The sequence below is a fragment of the Fimicolochytrium jonesii genome, assembly GCF_025526975.1.
Source record: "Fimicolochytrium jonesii strain JEL569 chromosome Unknown EV422scaffold_7, whole genome shotgun sequence".
Lineage (NCBI taxonomy): Eukaryota > Fungi > Chytridiomycota > Chytridiomycetes > Spizellomycetales > Powellomycetaceae > Fimicolochytrium > Fimicolochytrium jonesii.
The window spans coordinates 466951-483456 of record NW_026515674.1 but is presented as its reverse complement, the minus strand read 5'-3'; the positions used below and the strand labels follow the sequence as shown (position 1 = coordinate 483456).

The window sequence follows — 16506 nt, the reverse complement described above, 5'->3', positions numbered from 1 at the left end:
ATCCTGGGCACCATCTCGACCCTGGCTTGACCAGCACCCTAATCTGCATTGCAGACTCGTACCTTCTGGAGCGCATTTGTGACACCAGTAAGTCTTCGAAATGACCACCCCACTGAGACGTTCTGCGAGAATCAAGGCACGAGCGGAGGAAGCAGAGGAGGATTTTCTGGAACGGTAGTGTGCCTTCGTTCTGCCGTGGTCGGCACAGTTGGCCCTGCGGCCCTGCACTGAACCCCCAGATTCCAGCCGTGACCTCGTGGAAGAAATCGACACCTGCTACAACACCATCGAAAAAAGATTGCAAAATATATCCGAGATCGCCAAAACCAGAATACTAGGCCTCCTGCGAGGCCGATTAGAAGATTTCAAAGATGCTTATGAGGAGTTCACTGGGAAAACAGCGGAATGGATCCACACACGGGATACGCGGGAGGAGGAGCTCAGCGAACCGACTCAGGGGAAAGAAGCTGCGGCATTAGGGGAAGATACGATGGATGAAGTTGGAGCGATGTACCATTCTCACCTTAAGCGCTGTCAGCACCCTGGAGAAGTGGAGACGATGGGCTACAGGGAGAAGAAACCGGCGCCGAGGAAGAGACGACGCTCCCCGGAACCTTTTGATGATGAGTTCGATGAAGAGGAACATGATGAACCTAAGTTGGAACCGATGTATAACTCCCGCTTCAGGAGGTCGACGAAAGGCTCGGTTCGAGTAAGGACGGAATCTCAACGGTTCTCGTGCTGCAACTTTTGCGCGACATCTGGGGAATATGAGAGCGATATGACCGGCGCGTGCTAGGACATTTGTTTCGCAGGAAGGATAGCTTTTGATTGTGGGCTTGTTGAAGGAAACGCAGCCGTTAAGGATCAGTATGCACGAATACGCCCCGCTTTTGGCCTGAACAATGGAATCGCTGGAAGGAACTGAACTTTCCTCTCCTGCGACCATCACGCAGCCCATTCTCGGACGGAATCCCCACTCATTTTCTCAAACCGTTCATCATCCTTTCACCGCGGTGGCCGCCCCTGAACCCTGGCCTCGCTCCTACTACAGTACCTAGCGTAGAATCAGCCCGCCTTCCCTACATAGATTCACCTATTACAATCGCGTGAACCCCGCTGTGCAATGTATACAAAACATACACTCTTGCTGTCGATTAGGCCTTATTTCGTGACTTTCCATTTCGAAAGTGGCTGGAGCGGAGGTAGCCACCAGGGCGTCGATTTTGATGTGTGTGGTCGCAGGTGCGACGCAGGAACGCGAATTCATACACCGGCAGCTCTATTTCATCTACCCTGCAGGTACTCTACTCAACAAGAACTAACATCTAGCTAAAGCTTTACATTCATAGTCACCTTCAACGTCAGTCATTTTCTCCATCACCTCCCCGCAAATGGCCATAATCCTCTCTCTCCCCACTCCGGTCGTCTTGCCACGCACCGCATCCGATTCAGCAAGCAATAAAAACACCCACCCAGCAATCCACGCCAACTGTCCCTCATTCTCCATATACGTAGATCCAAAACATTCCGTGAAAATAGGGTCAAGCTCTTCATGAAGCTGCCGTAGCACTGCCTGACAGCGGGTATGCATGCGGATATAGTCAAAGCGAAGCTTATGCTTTTCCTCGAAGAGACCGGCTCGAAGGGTCACGAGTAATTGCAAGGGCGTCATCTTCTGCGCCTGGCTCCAGCTACGCTGGAAGTTATACGGCAGCGTCGTCTTGATCGACTCGCGGAGCAGCCGGTCCACCGCCTCGACAGTAAAAACGCTTTCCTTGTTGTAGCAGATCCGGTCGCGGAACAGGATCGAGATGGGGGAATTCTCCTCCAAGCCCGTGGGACCTTTTGCGGATCCCTTGAGAGGCCCGCGTTTGCGGATTTGCGCCGACCGGTCCGTCCCCGCGATCCCCAATGGTGACCAGCCGACCATGTAGTTGAAGCTCTTGAGCGATTCGGTCGGGTTTGTGGGGACGCGGCCTTTGAACATGCGCTCTTTCCCGTTCGCGGCCATGACAAATTCCATGTCTTTCCATTCTTTGCCGTTCAGGGTGTGAGAGTACTTGCAGGCTTCGTAAAGGTGCGCGGTGTAAATGATGCTGCCCCAGGCGCTGGCCAGGACCATCCCTAGGTGCTGGGCATGGAGTTGCAATTTGAAGAGTATCAGGCCACACAACATTGGATGCCTTAAAGCCAAGTACAGGATTGATCAAGGAAATTGATTAGGCAGAGTCGAGCTGAAAAGTACAGCATGTGCTTTGAGATGGAGTATACTCCTGAGTCTTACCTATTATACAGGGAAAAGGGGCGCATTTCCGCTTCGATTCCCAAAGGGGAAATCAATCTTTGCGTTTCAGTTTTCAGTCGGTCGTTGATTATCCAGACATTGATCCAACTCTGAAAGTGTTTGACGCCATCCTCGTGATCTTTAGGCCATATTCTCGGATGATTTGCGGGAGTCTCGGCAGAGCTTTTCTTCAGAGAGTCCTCGACGCGGGATCCAGCCAGACGAAGCAGCGTCGCGCCGAGGCCGGCACGCTCGCGGAGGATATGGTGGATGTCGATGAAAATCTGGGTGGCGAACACCAAGACCAAGGGAATTTTCTTGGTTCGTGCAAACTCCCCGAACTCCTTTGTGAATTCATCCTTTAAGGGGTCATCTACATTGAAGCGGGCGTACAAGACCAACTCCGGCATGGCTTCCATCAGGATAAGTCGATCCTCCCACAGCCGCTCTCGATGATTGTAACCCTCTCTCTTGGCAAGCGGGTTGTACTTGCCAAACTGGCCGTTATACCAGGGGAACTGATTAGGCTGGATGACTTGGGCGAGGGATTCCAAGTTCGAGTGTATGGGCATGTACAGGAACTCTGCCACATCGATCATTTGGAGATTCACGATGTCCTCCCGATGTTTTATATTGGTCGGGTCTTCTCCGCGAGACATGCAGGCATATAAGTAGAAGAGCTTCGACGCCATATCGTAATCGGTGACTTCAGGATGGAACTTGGATATATCATCCTGGATATCACGCACCAAGTCAATCGCCGTGTTGGTAGTGACGGAGGCGGATATCAAATCAATCGTGCCATCTCGGAACTCGGCCCAAGTCTGTTGCAAAAACTCCCGAATATTGTGCAAGTCCTGGAACAGGCTGAAAATGGCAAAGAGAAGTTCTCCGCTGTCGTCTTCATTTTCCACCTCGTATGTCTCTTTATCGGCCATGGTGGCCTCATCGACCTCAACCTGAGACGCGTCGAAATCGTCATTGACGTCCTCCATATCCAAAGCAGCGAATTTATTCTCCGTGTCGATAGCCTGGCTGAGCTCCATATCATCGTGCCGGAATGAGTTCAGAGGAACATCGGCGGTTTCGTTGACTTTCGATGGTACCGCATCATTCGCTTTCAACGGCAGTAAGAGCGAAAGAACCGTTTCCAGCACCTCGATAAAGTGCCAGTGACCCCCATCTTTCTCCAGCTTCTTGGTGCTTCTCCCGGCTCGGCTGAACCATTGCGCACAGCTTTTGCGCACCTTGATGGCGCGGCGAGCCACCACGAGTACAGAGGCGGGAACTGCGACTTTGGCATCGGCGATGAGCTTGGCCATATCCGAGATCTGATCCACGGTCAAGATGCACGGACGTGCTTCACCAGTGGAGGGTTTCTGAGTGCCAGATTCGCGGGCTAGCTTCCGGTCCCGGCCTTTGAGACGAGCTGGCTTTGCGGCGGCCTTTGCCTTTACGACAAGTCCGAGTTTTCTGGAGTTGACCACGAGCCATTTGACGAGCCTGTTTGTGTCCGACTTGTAGCGCTTGTAACTATCGGCTATGAAGGCCGGAAGACGTCCCATATTGAACCAAGAGGTGGCAGACAATGAGCCTGTATTCCTACTATTCCTTTGATGAGATGATGTTGATACCTTGGGGAGTTGCCCGCAGGTTGGGAATCTGGGGAATTTGGAAGACGCCGATGAGTGATCTGCGTGTTGCCCATGGATTCATCTCAGCCTTCAGGATCGCAGCACGGGCGCCAACTTTGACTCGTCCGCTGCACAAAATTCTCTCCCACGCCAACTGCATATTTGCCATGCAGCCCGCAACAACTTGCAGGTGTAACCACTACAACATGCAGACGACGCCAGAGGAACAGTCGGAGGAATTGTTGTTGCGGACTCGCACGGCGACGACAGAGAGACCACTTGCTGAAATACTCAACCCGCAACGGCCAAAGTCCTCGCTTCCCAAGAACTTGAAGTAAGACGTCTCTCGCATTCCCGCAACATGAGAGTACCGCACCTTGCCCTGGTGGCAGGTGCTCTACTCGTCTCAGCTGCATCGCGAGTCGCAGCGCAAAATCCCGGAGACGCCTGTGACTTCGAGAGCGTGCGATGCACCGGGCCTACGGTTATTGCGTGCACTGGATTGCCCGGGAAATGGGAAATCATTGAGCGTTGTCGATACGGCTGCAAGTGGGACATGCCCGGGCATTGCGCTTTCGGGCCCGAAGACGCTGGTGAGGACTATAATCCTGTCTTTGTAGCCCTTGTCTTGCTTTCTCCTTTTCCCTCGCTCATCAACCCACTCCTGAAACAGATCCGAATAGTCCAGGAGGACCCAGTACACCTGCCCCAACTCGAGCAGTTCCTAACCCACCTGTCCCAAGTCCAGTCGCTCCGAATCCACCTACCCAGAATCCAACGACTCCCGATCCCCCCGCTCAAAATCCAACCACTCCAAATCCCCCTGCTCAAAACCCAACCACTCCCAATTCACCTGCCCAAAATCCAGCGGCTCCCAATTCACCTGCCCCAAGTCCAGGCGCTCCAGTTGCTCCGAGTCCCGCCGCACCTATTTCCGCTCCTGGAAGTCCTACTACCCCGAACGCCGCTGGTGGTACTACAGGGGCACCCATCGCGGCGGTGACCTCTGGCCCACTTGGCCAAGGAAGTGGAGCTGTTGTGACGCCCGGTGTGGCAGCAGCAGGAAGCGCAGGGAACTTGGGCCCGACAGCTGTTGGTGGCTCCAGTGCTGCCACCAGCACAGGAATCCCCACTGACAAATTCATAAATGGAGTCAAAGACACCATTTCCAAGACGATGATCATAGTCATCGTCGCGGTGGTGGTGGGATTGTCTCTTCTCATCTGCGCCGTCAGTGCCGTGTTGATTCGAAATCGTCGACGCCGGAAGAACCTGAAATTGCAACAAAATGAGTTCCGCTCAAATGAGGAAACCAACATGCAATTTGTGACCAACAATCACTCAACGGCGGCACTTATGACTGGCTCAACGCACTTTTACAATCCATCCGGGTCGTCTATTGCGGGCTCTCACGATCATGGATCTATCCCGAGTCCCCAACCAGCTTGTCTTAATTACGGCGGCACTCAGTATCATCAGGCACAGGGCCTTTCGGCCGCGACATCTGCTCCCTCTGTGGCCTCTGACGGACAGTCGTCCCAGGTTTATGACGGCAGTCAGTATCACCAGGCACAGGCCGCATCCTCATCACAGTCCGCTTGGCGCACGCCTACGACAATGAGTTCCGGAAGTGAACACGAAGAGCTAGCATCCATGTCACGCGCTCCTCCCAGTTACGCCAATGCCACCGGCAACACCGTCTATGAAACGCGTCCAGCCAGCAGCGCATCGGCTGGCTTTGCAGTGGCTAGCGCGGCCAGCTCGAGCCAAGGCTACGCTTCGGCCTCCGTCGAAAAAGCCAGGCTCCGCGCCCATCATGAAACAGCCGCCCAAACAGCCCCGCAGTCATCATCATCAACAAAAGGATCCCAGTACCACCACGCCGCTTTACAGACCGCCGGCACCCCCGGCACACCTTCCGACATGCGCGCCGCAGTCGTCAACGTCCCCTCCTCAGCCCCTTCCACAGGCTCAAACGACTACTTCTCCGACCCCGCGCTGCTGAATCCAACCAAAATGTTTGTATGCACGCACCCGCATCGGCCAAGATCGCCCGAGGAGGTGGAGGCGGCTATTGGCGACTCGCTGTTTATGGTTAGGATGTTCAGGGATGGGTGGGTTTATGTTAGGAATCTGACGAGGAATACGGAGGGGATGATGCCGGGGGCGTATTTGGGGAGCGCGGGGGCGGCTGCTGAGCAGCCAGCTGCTTTCGCTTGAGGCAAGAGTTCGGTGGCCTTGACAGAGCTTCGATACCTCTGCCTTGAGGATTCACTCTCGAGAGATTATAGGGACCGGAGAGGGTCTGGTGCCACCGGTCACTGACATCCTCCATGACGGCGTACAATGTTAGATAGCCCTAGATACCAGATTACACTTCAGTCTAACCCACCCCACCGAAAGGATATATTGTAGCTATGGACTTCGGCGTAAAGTTACAGACATCGAGTACATAGAACATATGGAGAAGGCTCTTATGCCCCAAATGCCAAATCCGAAGGTATCCAAGTTTTCTTCTCTGAAGTAGACGCGAAAAGTGCATTTGTCCTTTCGTTGCCCTCCCGTTGCCCTCCATTTGTATTTGCCGCCTCCGTAATGACCGCTTCACAATCAGACGGCATACCATTAGGTTGGCAATCAATACATTTGCAGCAAATGTCCTTAACAGCCATCCCGATCCTATTCCAATCGACTATTGATACCAAAAAGGGAGCTATGTTAGATGTCCCTACGGTCAAAGCTATGCTGCTGAAGTACGTCTCAAGAGAAAGGCCGCGGGGACCAAGCATCGCAGGAAGGGCCAACTAAGGTGCGGGTGGGATGATGCGATGAGGATATCCAGCAGTCGTTTGCCCTTTCGTGGGAAGAGGCTTAAAGTGCGTTCCCACCAGGATGAAGACGCAGAGCGTGAAACGACCTAAAGTCTTTCTCGGGCGAGTAACGGCTCAATTCATGGGTGTTGGTGGGATGCAGCTCGCTCTGCGCGACCCAAGATTCCATTTGCTGCTCCCATCCCTCCATCCAGTACGCGACTCGCCATCTCATCTCGGTTCGGCGAGCTACTTTCGCCACGGCGATTGAGCACCGGTGATGGTGGAAAGCGCAGTTGTGTGCCGATATGCGGAACCTAGTATAGTTCGACTAGCGGCGGCTTCCAGGATCCTTCACTCGGGACCCCAACCACATCCGAATCTAGCCACCAATCATCGTCATCGGCCGATTCGGCATATTCTTCAACTCAAACATCCCCGCATGCCGCGCCTTTTTCCTCTTCACAGCCGCGCTGACCGTCTCCAGCAACAGCGAGTCATCAACCCCACTCCTCAAAGCGTCCCGCAAGTTGACTTCCGAGTTTCCAAACAGGCACACCTTCAAGTTCCCATCGGCCAGCAATCGCAGCCTGTTGCAAGTCCCGCAGAAGTGCTCGCTCATGGATGTGATGAACCCAAATTTGCCTGCAAAGCCAGGTACGGCGTATGCTTTGGAGGTGTCGTTTGGCGCGTCGTCCAGTTTGTCTACGGTGGGGTACTCGGCTTTGATCATCTCTAGCATCGATTTGTAGGATACGAACTTTTCTTCGTTCCATCGGTTGCCGCCGAAGGGCATATACTCGATGAAGCGTACGTAGATCGGGAGGTCTTTTGTCATCGCGATGAACTTTACAACTTCGTCATCGTTCACGTTTTTTATGACCACCGCGTTGAGTTTCACTGGTTCGAAGCCGAGGGCGACGGCCTCCTTTATCGAGTCGATGACATTCTGGAAACCTGTTGCCGCGGCCGTCAGTAACCACAATTCAACGCAAAATATGACAACCCTCCGTACCTGGTCTTCTGGTCATCAAGACGAACTTATGCGCGTCAAGGGTATCTAAGCTGATGTTGAGCTGATCCAATCCGTTAGCCTTCAGCATCGGCAGTTTCCGTTTCAGGGCGATGGCATTCGTTGTAATTCCGATTGCCTTCAGTCCCAATGGACGCAGCTCATTCAGACCGGCTATAAGAATAATTAGGGAAATGAGACATCTGGCCGCATTGAGCCCCATGTGCCTCCGCAGTCCACATACAGATTACATCCATGAGGTCTCTCCTCACAGTCGGCTCACCCCCCGTCAAACGTATCTTCGTGACGCCTTCTTCGACGAACATACGGGCCAGCCGCAAAATCTCCGGCGTTGTCAGCATATGGTTCTTAGGCGTAAGAGGCAGACCTTCCGCGGGCATACAATAGGTACCTGATCACGAAAGCGAGATACAACCGAGTAAGCGTACCAGCCAGGAACGACAGTGTTTGAAACGGCTTACATCGCAAGTTGCACTTTTCTGTCAGGCTTATTCGTAAATAGGAGTGGTGCCGGCCAAAGGTGTCCATGAGACTTGACGGCATAGGGCGGACTTTCTCAATAGCCTGTAGCCTTTCCCTCGCTAGCTGCCGCTTGCCACCTATAGCTGCATCTACTACGTTATCATGGTTCAGCTGCAGTTCGTCTTCGTGTCCGGTCGTCGGAGCTGGGGAGACAGTCGCATAAGCCACGGCGGAGTGTGCTCGAAGTTGTTGCTTCCTCCGAACTGTTGCTGCTGCTGCCTGAGCGACAGAGACCCGAAAGAGAGGTCAGCTTGAGGGGTTTGAAAACAGTATAACAGCCAATGTGCAAACCTTGAACAGTCGACTGTTTCTCGATATCGTGCGTGCTCCTCCGAATCCACTCATTGTGCTGCTGGATAAAAACAAAGATACGACCCCTGGAGCGTAACGACGAATAAAGCAAATCAGTGGCGGCCGAAGCTGTGCGGTCAAAATGTCAACACGGCGACGTGCTGGCCATGGAACTCTTCGTCAGTGGGAAGCAAAGCTAAGCAAAGTGATTCGTCACGCGCCACCAACAGACCAGCTCACCACGACTCCGACAGGATATGAATATGGACAGCACAACGGAACAACTAGCATGAATAGATCCGCTCTACATTACAGTATATATCTACGGATCTACGCCGCCTAATCAATCGTTCTCAAATCTCCCCATCCAATGCCGTGTTCGGGTTTCCCAATTCCAAAAGTTCCTCTCCGGCGGCGCTACCTTTGAGCACATCAAACGCGATAGGACTCAGAAAGGACTCCATCCACGAAGCTCCATCTTCACCAGTGCCACTGAGCAACCGCCTTTCCCTTGCCCTTCTGATCGAACGCTCTCTTCTCGAGGCCCGAGCCATTCCACATCCACGCTTCCTGGACGAGAATCTTGAACGCGTACAGTGACGCCCGCTTTCTCTCGGACTCCGACGCAGAGTCTGTCGTAGATCCGAGTTGTCCAGCGGTGGACTCCATCGCCGCCGTCGGATCCTCGAATGCAGTCAGGCGGACGATGGTTCCCAGCACTTCTGAGGCCCACCCAGATGCTTGGTCCACGCAACGATGTCCTCTGTGATTCCATCGTGGTTCGTCGACTTGTGGCAATGACATGGCCGTCCGGTAGGCCAGAGCAGCGTTGGATATCTGCCAACAGTTGATCCACTGCTGATTAACAATCTTCTGCCCACGCACTGGCGGGTGGCGCCGCTGCCTGCCCGAAAGCTGGTGCACGTTTCCCGGTCGGCCAAAATACTACATAGACCCTGATCGACGCCGCATCTCCTGGCTTGTTCCGCAATAACTTGCAGAGCTCAAACATGGTGAGCAATTCTTTGAACCGCTCTATGCGATGCTGGCTGCTCGGAAAGTCTTCTTTTTGGTTCTTTTGGGCTTCAAAGGGGGCCATCCACGCCCACTTTCATTGTACCGCTTGACGTGTATATCTTTCTGACGTTCTGCCCGATGAAGATGGCAGTAAATAGGTGATACGGAATAAAACGTTTTTGGACCCATCAGCCAGTCAGTTGAGGGACTTCTAAACATAACGCACAAAGATAAAACCAGTTTTTCCTATAAATATGACAAAGTAGTCCAATCTCGCATTAGCAAAAGCAAGATATCAGCCAGCCGTTCAACTCTTTACGTCGGAGGTCTGTTATCAGGTCTGTTATGTCACAGATGCGCTGGGACGCGCACCCTGTCAGTCACGCCTCCAACTTGCGCGGCTGCCACTGCTTTCACAACGTTTTCCAGTCGAGGTCCGACGAGTTCAATTCGCACCGGCGTAGAAGTGAGAGACTCGTACAACGGGCGTCTATACAGGGCGATCTGGTATGATATTCTAGGAAGTTCCTCCGCTAGCCTTTGACGGTCCTCAGCCGATGCCCACCCATTGTCCAATACTCCGACGACAACCTTCAGTCCGCGCCATATAAAGCAACGCACGACCACGGTGGGTGACGGGGTCAACCATGAGCGAAAGCAGCCGGAACGGCACAACTAAGACTCTTATTGCCTTTGACTTTGACTGGTGAGTTTATGGGAGTCGTCCGCATCTTGTACGTGGTGAGGTGAGCCGACCCTTACATATCCCGCCTATAGGACACTGGTCGACGAAGACACGGATCGCTATGTATATGCCACCCTTTCACCACCGACACTGGAAAAAGTATATTTGTTGAAGGGAAATCTGTGCCTGTCAGCTTCCGACTGACCCCTGGGTTCCCCCCCGCTTAGCTCCTTAGTCTCCACAAAACTGTCCAATGGACAGATCTGAACGTACGTTGGTCTCCATCTCTTTTATCTGAAGGCGTACAGTTGCGCTGATCATATGTATCTTATGAATCGGTTTGTGCAGAATCAACTCCATCAAGAGTTGTATGAACTTGGAATCCCAGCCCTCCATGTCATGAACACATGGCGGAACATACCGTTCGTAAGTTGGTGCGAAGAACTTTGCGAAGGAAGTAGCTTGCCAAGTCACTCATGTACAACGTCGCATGAAAAACCCGCAGAACCCTGCAACCGCTGAAGCCCTACGTCTGGCTCATGCCCAAGGCGCCGAGATCATTATCCTCTCTGATGCAAACACGATATCCATCGAAGCTATCCTGCGGCATCACGATCTCCGGCATCTTTTCTCCAAAATCATCACCAACCCAGCACACTACGACGATATCGGGTGTTTGCGGGTGAAACGGTTGATTCCGGCTGACGGACCGCAGCATGGATGCCCAAATGGGTGCGCGGTCAACATATGCAAAGGTATGGTGAATGAAAGAGGGAGATGAACCTATTGGCCATGGGCTCGTGTTCTGCATAATACAACCCTTCCTAGGTCAACAGTTGCTTGATCATATTGCACAGAATGGACCGTATTCCAAAATCATATACGCCGGAGATGGCCGAAATGATCTGTGTCCGAGTACAAAGTTGAGGCGGTAAGTGGGCTGTTCGACAGTGGTCATCGGTCTCAAAAAGTGACATGACTTTCACTTTCTGGTACAGCACCGATTATGTTCTTCCACGCACGGGTCATGCTCTTGCCAAGATCTTGTCAGCCTCACCATCCGCAAAGCTGCCGAACGAGGAGCTGACGATGAAGTCGCAAACAGAAACCAATACCGATTCAGATGCAGATGCAGACCCGGTTAGACGGGTGCCCGAGGACACGAAGAATGCGGTCGTGGCTAATTTGAAGTTTTGGGAAACTGGCAACGACTTGTTAGCAGTCCTCAAGAGTTTGCTGCAACCGTAGTCTGAGAGAGTCGAGGGGCTAGACAGGAGAGGGGACATCATATGTAGGATTCTCGCGGAAGCTAGACACCTGTAGACCTATATAGCATTTTGTTGTATGTAAATTTTTGAACAGCAGCATATTTATGCGCCTTCAAGCAAGTGCTATGATGATAAGAGAAACCTCCGCAGAGCGAACTCGGTTGAAAGAGAACACCTCTGCGTTGCGGGAGCCCATATTCCCCCTTAGGATTGATGAAGGACAAGGCGGCCCCATCCCATCCGTACAGACTGCTCACAGCTGGGGCTACGGTTGCTGCGACATACGGGAAACATGCACAGCTGATGCACAGCTTCATGCAGCCCAAAAAGTGTTCGTGTTGTGTTCCATGCAAAAAATTGCCTGCTTCTCGATCATGATCCCTTTCGAGCGCACGCAAAAACGATTCTACCAGGATTCGAACCTGGAATCTCCCGCTCCGTAGGCGGGCGCCTTGACCATTGGGCCATAGAACCGATCGATATACGCACTCACAGCATCAAATTTATAACCAAATGAAGCAAATGTGTCAGAAAGTGCAGGTTTTGTCATGCAAATTTTGTGCAGGTGTGAAAATCACGTGAGGTCAATAATCTGACACCCGACGCGAGCGCGAGGCGAACAACAACCGGCAAGCCGCACGATGACACGCGAAGGCCTAGATCTGGAGGTTGTGATAAAGGTTGCCAGTGCGACGTCTTGCTGAGGCGACAGCAACATCGCTACTAAATTATCGATATAGCAGTGAGCTAAACCTACGTTCTGGAGACTGCTCTGGTGACTGTTCGCCACTTCTGATCCGAGGTTCTATCGCCGGCATTCGTTCATTGAACCATAATGTCACAACGACGTTCGAAGTGGGCAGCGTTCGTGATCTGCGTCTGTCTTGTAGCCAAAGCAACAGCGTTCTATCTGCCTGGAGTTGCGCCGCACGACTACAAGAAGGATGACATTGTCCCACTGTTTGTGAATGCGTTGTCTTCAGCAGCTACGGTTATACCATATGACTACTATGAGGAGGAATTCAACTTTTGCAGAGTAAGAGCGGTGTGGAAAGCGTGATATCACCATTTCGAACGCGATCTCATCTTTCCGGCTTCAATTGGACAGCCTACCGATATCCATGGGAAGAGTGAATCTCTGGGGAGCATTCTTTTCGGGGACCGTTTAAAGTCGTCCCCCTTTGAGGTAAGCCCCCGAATTCGCGATCTACGCTTGCGCAAAGGGCGTTTACCAAAGAAGGGTAACCCCTTCGTCTCCCGTCTCCCGTCTCTTAACTTCTGAGCCCTCCTTCCTAAAATGCAGTTGAAGATGCTGAGAGACGAAGAAAAATGCGTAACGCTTTGTCATGCTACATACAAGCCGGAGCACGCGCAGTTCGTCAACGACAGGATTCGGGAAAATTACTTCATCCACTGGTAAAGAGAGTTTTGGCGCCTTGGAGATTGGAAGCGAATCATCAGCTAATCGCCTATAAGAATAGGGAAGTGGATGGTCTCCCTGCTGCCACCCTTTTTTCCGAGGCGGACGATTCTTCCAGTGAGGGACCTTTCTATAAAATCGGGTTTGAACTTGGTCATGTCGAGGTACGAGCGTCGGGTGGGCATCCGTGAACGAGACTCCCCATAGCTGAAACCTCGCTTGCAGAACAACCTGGAGCTGCTGAACAATCATTACGATATCAAAATCAAGTATCACACCGTCGACAAAGTGAACTACCGAGTTGTCGGCGTGGAGGTGCAACCCAACAGCGTGAAGAGCTGTAACAACGACAAACTGCCCGTCAGCGGTGATCCGGTGACTTTGAAGGACAGTGAAATCACCGAGGTCGACTTTACCTATACTGTCAAGTGGGAGGTGTGTATCATTTTCTCTCCATTGAGTAAATGAATGGCAGAGTAACTGATACGCGGACGTCCTAGGAATCAACCACTCCCTGGGCTACGCGTTGGGACAACTATCGTATGTGCGCTGTACTCCGCAAACATGAGAGACTCAACAACCATCTGACTTATTGGCCCACTTTTGTGTAGTGCACGGATACGATCCAAAGATTCACTGGTTCAGCTTGGTGAACTCTGCGGTCATCGTTTTGTTCTTGACGGGAATGGTCGCAATCATTCTCCTCAGAGCTCTTCACAAAGATATCGCACGTTACAACGCTGTGGAGGCCCAGGAGGATGCTCAGGAGGACTTTGGTTGGAAGCTCGTGCATGGCGATGTGTTCCGCGCGCCACGGTATGCCATGCTCCTCGCTGTGCTGATAGGAAGCGGCGCGCAGTTGTTTTTGATGGTTTCCGTCACATTAGGTAAGTTGAAGAACGTGGCTAGCAACGTCTGAGTGTACTCGTCTAATCGCCTTCATTCTCCCAGCCTTCGCGGTTCTTGGATTCCTGTCACCGTCAAGTAGAGGGTCGCTCTCCACCGTCATGCTCGTCTTCTACGTGCTCTTCGGCAGTATCGCCGGTTACACGTCTGCTCGCTACTACAAGATGTTCAACGGCGAGAAATGGAAGAGGAGCGTGGCTCTGACGGCATTGCTGGTTCCAGGGTGAGATTTCGATTGCTCATATTTGTTTCCAACGTCCCATACCGATGCCGATCCTTACTTCCGCCGCTGTAATTGATAGAACTGTTTTCGGAATCTTCCTCATCTTGAACTTCTTCCTCATTGGGGCGAAATCTTCCGGCGCCGTGCCATTCGGAACGTTGTTTGCGCTCATGTCGATGTGGTTCCTGATTTCGGTCCCATTGTGCTTCTTGGGAGCGTACTTTGGATTCAAGAAGCCCGTGAGCAGACACACTTGTGATAATGTTGATGCTCATTCTCAATCCCCGGCTCACTTCTCGTCCTTTCCCTGACATAGAAATTGGAACACCCAGTTCGCACCAACCAGATCCCTCGCCAAATCCCCGAGCAACCTTTCTACCTCCGACCCCTGCCTTCGATCCTCATGGGCGGCGTGTTACCATTCGGCGCGATCTTCATCGAGCTGTACTTCATCCTCGCGAGCCTGTGGAATGACAAAGTCTACTACGTCTTTGGCTTCCTCTTCCTGGTGTTTGTCATCCTGGTGTTGACCTGCAGTCAGGTCACGGTGTTGATGTGTTACTTCCATTTGTGTTCGGAGGACTACCGATGGTAAACGGCTGTGATCCGGACTTCACTTTCTCAACTGCATATGCTAACATTCCTTCCTCCATAGGTGGTGGAGAGCCTTCCTGACCAGCGGAGCATCTGCTCTCTATGTCTTCCTTTACGGGCTGCTATACTACTACACGCGGCTCACCATCGCGGACGTACCGTCCACGATATTATATTTCGGTTACACCTCCATCATGAGCATCCTATTCTTCCTTCTCACGGGGACGATTGGATTCACGGCTTGCTTCAAGTTCGTGAGGAAGATTTATGGTTCGATCAAGGTGAGTCTGAGTCTGATAATCTGGATCGTGTTGGAGCGCAATTCGTTAACACCGGGATCCATTGTTTCTGTAGATCGATTGATTACGCAGTCGGTTGTGAGATCATCGGGTTGGAGGTCTGCAAAGGCGGTTGTATTCCAATGTCCATATTCACCATTTTGCCGGTCCCGTATTTTGAGAAAAATTCAATGGCACATGAAATACTGAAGCAATAAAAACTGCCGTCCCATCTTCCCAAAAATGAAAGCACTGATCCCACCTATCTAGCACTAGGCGAGCTCGGCGGTATGGTCGCACTCGACACCACCCCAGTCCCCCTCTGCAACAGCGCCGACGCCGCCATTCTCCCGCCTTTCGCGTTCAGTCCGGTCTTGCCTAACCACTGATTTATATGCGCGACCAGTTGGTTCTCCTGCGTGCCGTCTACCCAGAAGTGGTTTGCTTCTTTTACCACTACTGAGGTGATGTTCTCTTTTGGGAGCGACTCGACGAACGTTGTGAATGTCTCCAGAGATGTGAAGCCGTCTTTCCCGCCGGTGATGTACAGCTTGGGAATATGGGAAGGGATGCCGGCCAGGCTGGTTTTGAACTTATTAGTGCCGAAGAATGTCAGCGCCCATAATACTATGGATGCGAATGCGACCGGGAAATGACTTGTTCGTCAGCTCCAAGCTAGTGAATCGTTTGTGTGAGTCTTCTCCGTACCTCCAATTGGATAGCTGACAGCAATGAAACCGGAGAGCTCTGGAATCTGTGTGGCGACGCCGCCTGCTGCCACCGCGCCGTATGAGTAGCCCTGGGATGGCAAGCACAGAACATCAGGCCTTGCGCTCGCTCAGCTTGTACCTCGACCTCTGGGTACTTACGCAGAGCATGATGTGTTTTGGTCTAATATGCTCTTTCTCCCGAATGTATCGACATATCGCCAAGATATCATCTTGTTCCCCCTGCCCCTTGAACGATGTTCGGCCCGTTGACCTCCCTGTCCCACTAAGTCACGACCTCAGAGTATGAGTATAGACCCTGCTGCCGGTTTCGTGTCCCCTTCTATCGTTCTGACCTTACCGAAAGTTGAATCGCACGGTCATGAAGCCCTGACTTGCAAAGTTGTCGAACAACGCTTTGACTACGTTGTTCTCGAAGTTGCCGCCTAACTATTCTTTCATGTGAACGAGGAGGGTAGGAAAGATAAACGAGGAAGTTCGTGAGCGGGTGGCCAACTACAGCTATCGCCGCTTTTGGAGAGGCAACGCTTACCGGTCCATATGGATGGGTAAGGATGACACAGGTGTGCTTCCTGGCGTCGCCGCGGAACAGACGACCGTCCAACTCGACTTTATCGGTTGAGGGGACGGTCATCATCTCCTCGGAGTAGTGCTTCGTGACGGAGCGGGGGTTGTTGTCTGGCATGCCTTCGGTGCTCGCTGTTACCATGGGCTGTTCCTGGGGCTACGACGATATTGGGCTTGCGGTAACTTTCAAGCTCTTTCAAGGTTCGCCGGACTCGGAGCGGCGGCGTCTTCGCGCAAACTCTC

General features: G+C 52.4%; 7 protein-coding genes and 1 non-coding gene across 8 annotated transcripts; 4 read left to right on the top strand and 4 right to left on the bottom strand.

The window, feature by feature from the left end:
• Window positions 1-100: 100 nt before the first annotated feature.
• EV422DRAFT_613753 (uncharacterized protein) lies at window positions 101-1177 on the top strand (the record flags this gene model as incomplete). Its single annotated transcript, XM_053073918.1, has 2 exons — window positions 101-177; window positions 247-1177. 2 exons carry the CDS (start codon window positions 101-103, stop codon window positions 797-799), a joined length of 630 nt encoding a protein of 209 aa, XP_052926838.1. The 3' UTR covers window positions 800-1177.
• EV422DRAFT_402565 (uncharacterized protein) lies at window positions 1001-3971 on the bottom strand. The gene is made up of 2 exons (XM_053066958.1): window positions 2288-3971; window positions 1001-2186 (listed from the first exon to the last, which is right to left on the bottom strand). The coding sequence occupies exons 1-2, from the start codon at window positions 3850-3852 to the stop codon at window positions 1322-1324; spliced, it is 2430 nt and encodes an 809-aa protein (XP_052926837.1). The 5' UTR covers window positions 3853-3971; the 3' UTR covers window positions 1001-1321.
• A 215-nt stretch (window positions 3972-4186) lies between these two features.
• On the top strand, window positions 4187-6268 carry EV422DRAFT_402360 (uncharacterized protein). The gene is made up of 2 exons (XM_053066956.1): window positions 4187-4514; window positions 4595-6268. Exons 1-2 carry the CDS (start codon window positions 4283-4285, stop codon window positions 6139-6141), a joined length of 1779 nt encoding a protein of 592 aa, XP_052926836.1. The 5' UTR covers window positions 4187-4282; the 3' UTR covers window positions 6142-6268.
• A 643-nt stretch (window positions 6269-6911) lies between these two features.
• On the bottom strand, window positions 6912-8835 carry EV422DRAFT_402496 (molybdenum cofactor biosynthesis protein 1). The gene is made up of 5 exons (XM_053066957.1): window positions 8578-8835; window positions 8226-8505; window positions 7988-8155; window positions 7747-7917; window positions 6912-7688 (listed from the first exon to the last, which is right to left on the bottom strand). Exons 1-5 carry the CDS (start codon window positions 8629-8631, stop codon window positions 7114-7116), a joined length of 1248 nt encoding a protein of 415 aa, XP_052926835.1. The 5' UTR covers window positions 8632-8835; the 3' UTR covers window positions 6912-7113.
• A 1085-nt stretch (window positions 8836-9920) lies between these two features.
• EV422DRAFT_524322 (putative phosphatase-domain-containing protein) lies at window positions 9921-11685 on the top strand. The gene is made up of 7 exons (XM_053069977.1): window positions 9921-10300; window positions 10372-10438; window positions 10507-10548; window positions 10628-10705; window positions 10785-11034; window positions 11108-11210; window positions 11278-11685. Exons 1-7 carry the CDS (start codon window positions 10242-10244, stop codon window positions 11525-11527), a joined length of 849 nt encoding a protein of 282 aa, XP_052926834.1. The 5' UTR covers window positions 9921-10241; the 3' UTR covers window positions 11528-11685.
• Window positions 11686-11948: 263 nt separating this feature from the next.
• EV422DRAFT_t59 lies at window positions 11949-12021 on the bottom strand. Its single transcript has one exon. It is a non-coding gene; the product is annotated as a tRNA-Arg (tRNA).
• Window positions 12022-12382: 361 nt separating this feature from the next.
• Window positions 12383-15468, top strand: EV422DRAFT_613751 (uncharacterized protein; the record flags this gene model as incomplete). Its single annotated transcript, XM_053073917.1, has 12 exons — window positions 12383-12583; window positions 12656-12733; window positions 12851-12963; window positions 13029-13131; window positions 13193-13402; window positions 13468-13507; window positions 13579-13854; window positions 13919-14096; window positions 14176-14335; window positions 14413-14687; window positions 14752-14971; window positions 15045-15468. 12 exons carry the CDS (start codon window positions 12383-12385, stop codon window positions 15051-15053), a joined length of 1863 nt encoding a protein of 620 aa, XP_052926833.1. The 3' UTR covers window positions 15054-15468.
• EV422DRAFT_494821 (Alpha/Beta hydrolase protein) lies at window positions 15231-16381 on the bottom strand (the record flags this gene model as incomplete). Its single annotated transcript, XM_053067771.1, has 5 exons — window positions 15231-15595; window positions 15677-15767; window positions 15838-15961; window positions 16037-16125; window positions 16229-16381. The coding sequence occupies 5 exons, from the start codon at window positions 16379-16381 to the stop codon at window positions 15231-15233; spliced, it is 822 nt and encodes a 273-aa protein (XP_052926832.1).
• Between the last annotated feature and the right edge of the window lie 125 nt (window positions 16382-16506).

What these genes read in the sequence shown, in the direction of transcription:
- EV422DRAFT_402565 (XM_053066958.1), bottom strand. Translation starts at nt 3,852, where the DNA reads ATGGGACGTCTTCCGGCCTTCATAGCCGATAGTTACAAGCGCTACAAG. An exon ending in CCCTTTTCCCTGTATAATAG is followed by an intron (nt 2,187 to 2,287) that starts GTAAGACTCAGG and finishes CTTGGCTTTAAG; the next exon opens with GCATCCAATGTTGTGTGGCC.
- EV422DRAFT_402360 (XM_053066956.1), top strand. Translation starts at nt 4,283, where the DNA reads ATGAGAGTACCGCACCTTGCCCTGGTGGCAGGTGCTCTACTCGTCTCA. An exon ending in TTTCGGGCCCGAAGACGCTG is followed by an intron (nt 4,515 to 4,594) that starts GTGAGGACTATA and finishes CTCCTGAAACAG; the next exon opens with ATCCGAATAGTCCAGGAGGA.
- EV422DRAFT_402496 (XM_053066957.1), bottom strand. Translation starts at nt 8,631, where the DNA reads ATGAGTGGATTCGGAGGAGCACGCACGATATCGAGAAACAGTCGACTG. An exon ending in GAAACAGTCGACTGTTCAAG is followed by an intron (nt 8,506 to 8,577) that starts GTTTGCACATTG and finishes TCTGTCGCTCAG; the next exon opens with GCAGCAGCAGCAACAGTTCG. An exon ending in CTTGATGACCAGAAGACCAG is followed by an intron (nt 7,689 to 7,746) that starts GTACGGAGGGTT and finishes CCGCGGCAACAG; the next exon opens with GTTTCCAGAATGTCATCGAC.
- EV422DRAFT_524322 (XM_053069977.1), top strand. Translation starts at nt 10,242, where the DNA reads ATGAGCGAAAGCAGCCGGAACGGCACAACTAAGACTCTTATTGCCTTT. An exon ending in ATTGCCTTTGACTTTGACTG is followed by an intron (nt 10,301 to 10,371) that starts GTGAGTTTATGG and finishes TCCCGCCTATAG; the next exon opens with GACACTGGTCGACGAAGACA. An exon ending in CATGGCGGAACATACCGTTC is followed by an intron (nt 10,706 to 10,784) that starts GTAAGTTGGTGC and finishes AAAAACCCGCAG; the next exon opens with AACCCTGCAACCGCTGAAGC.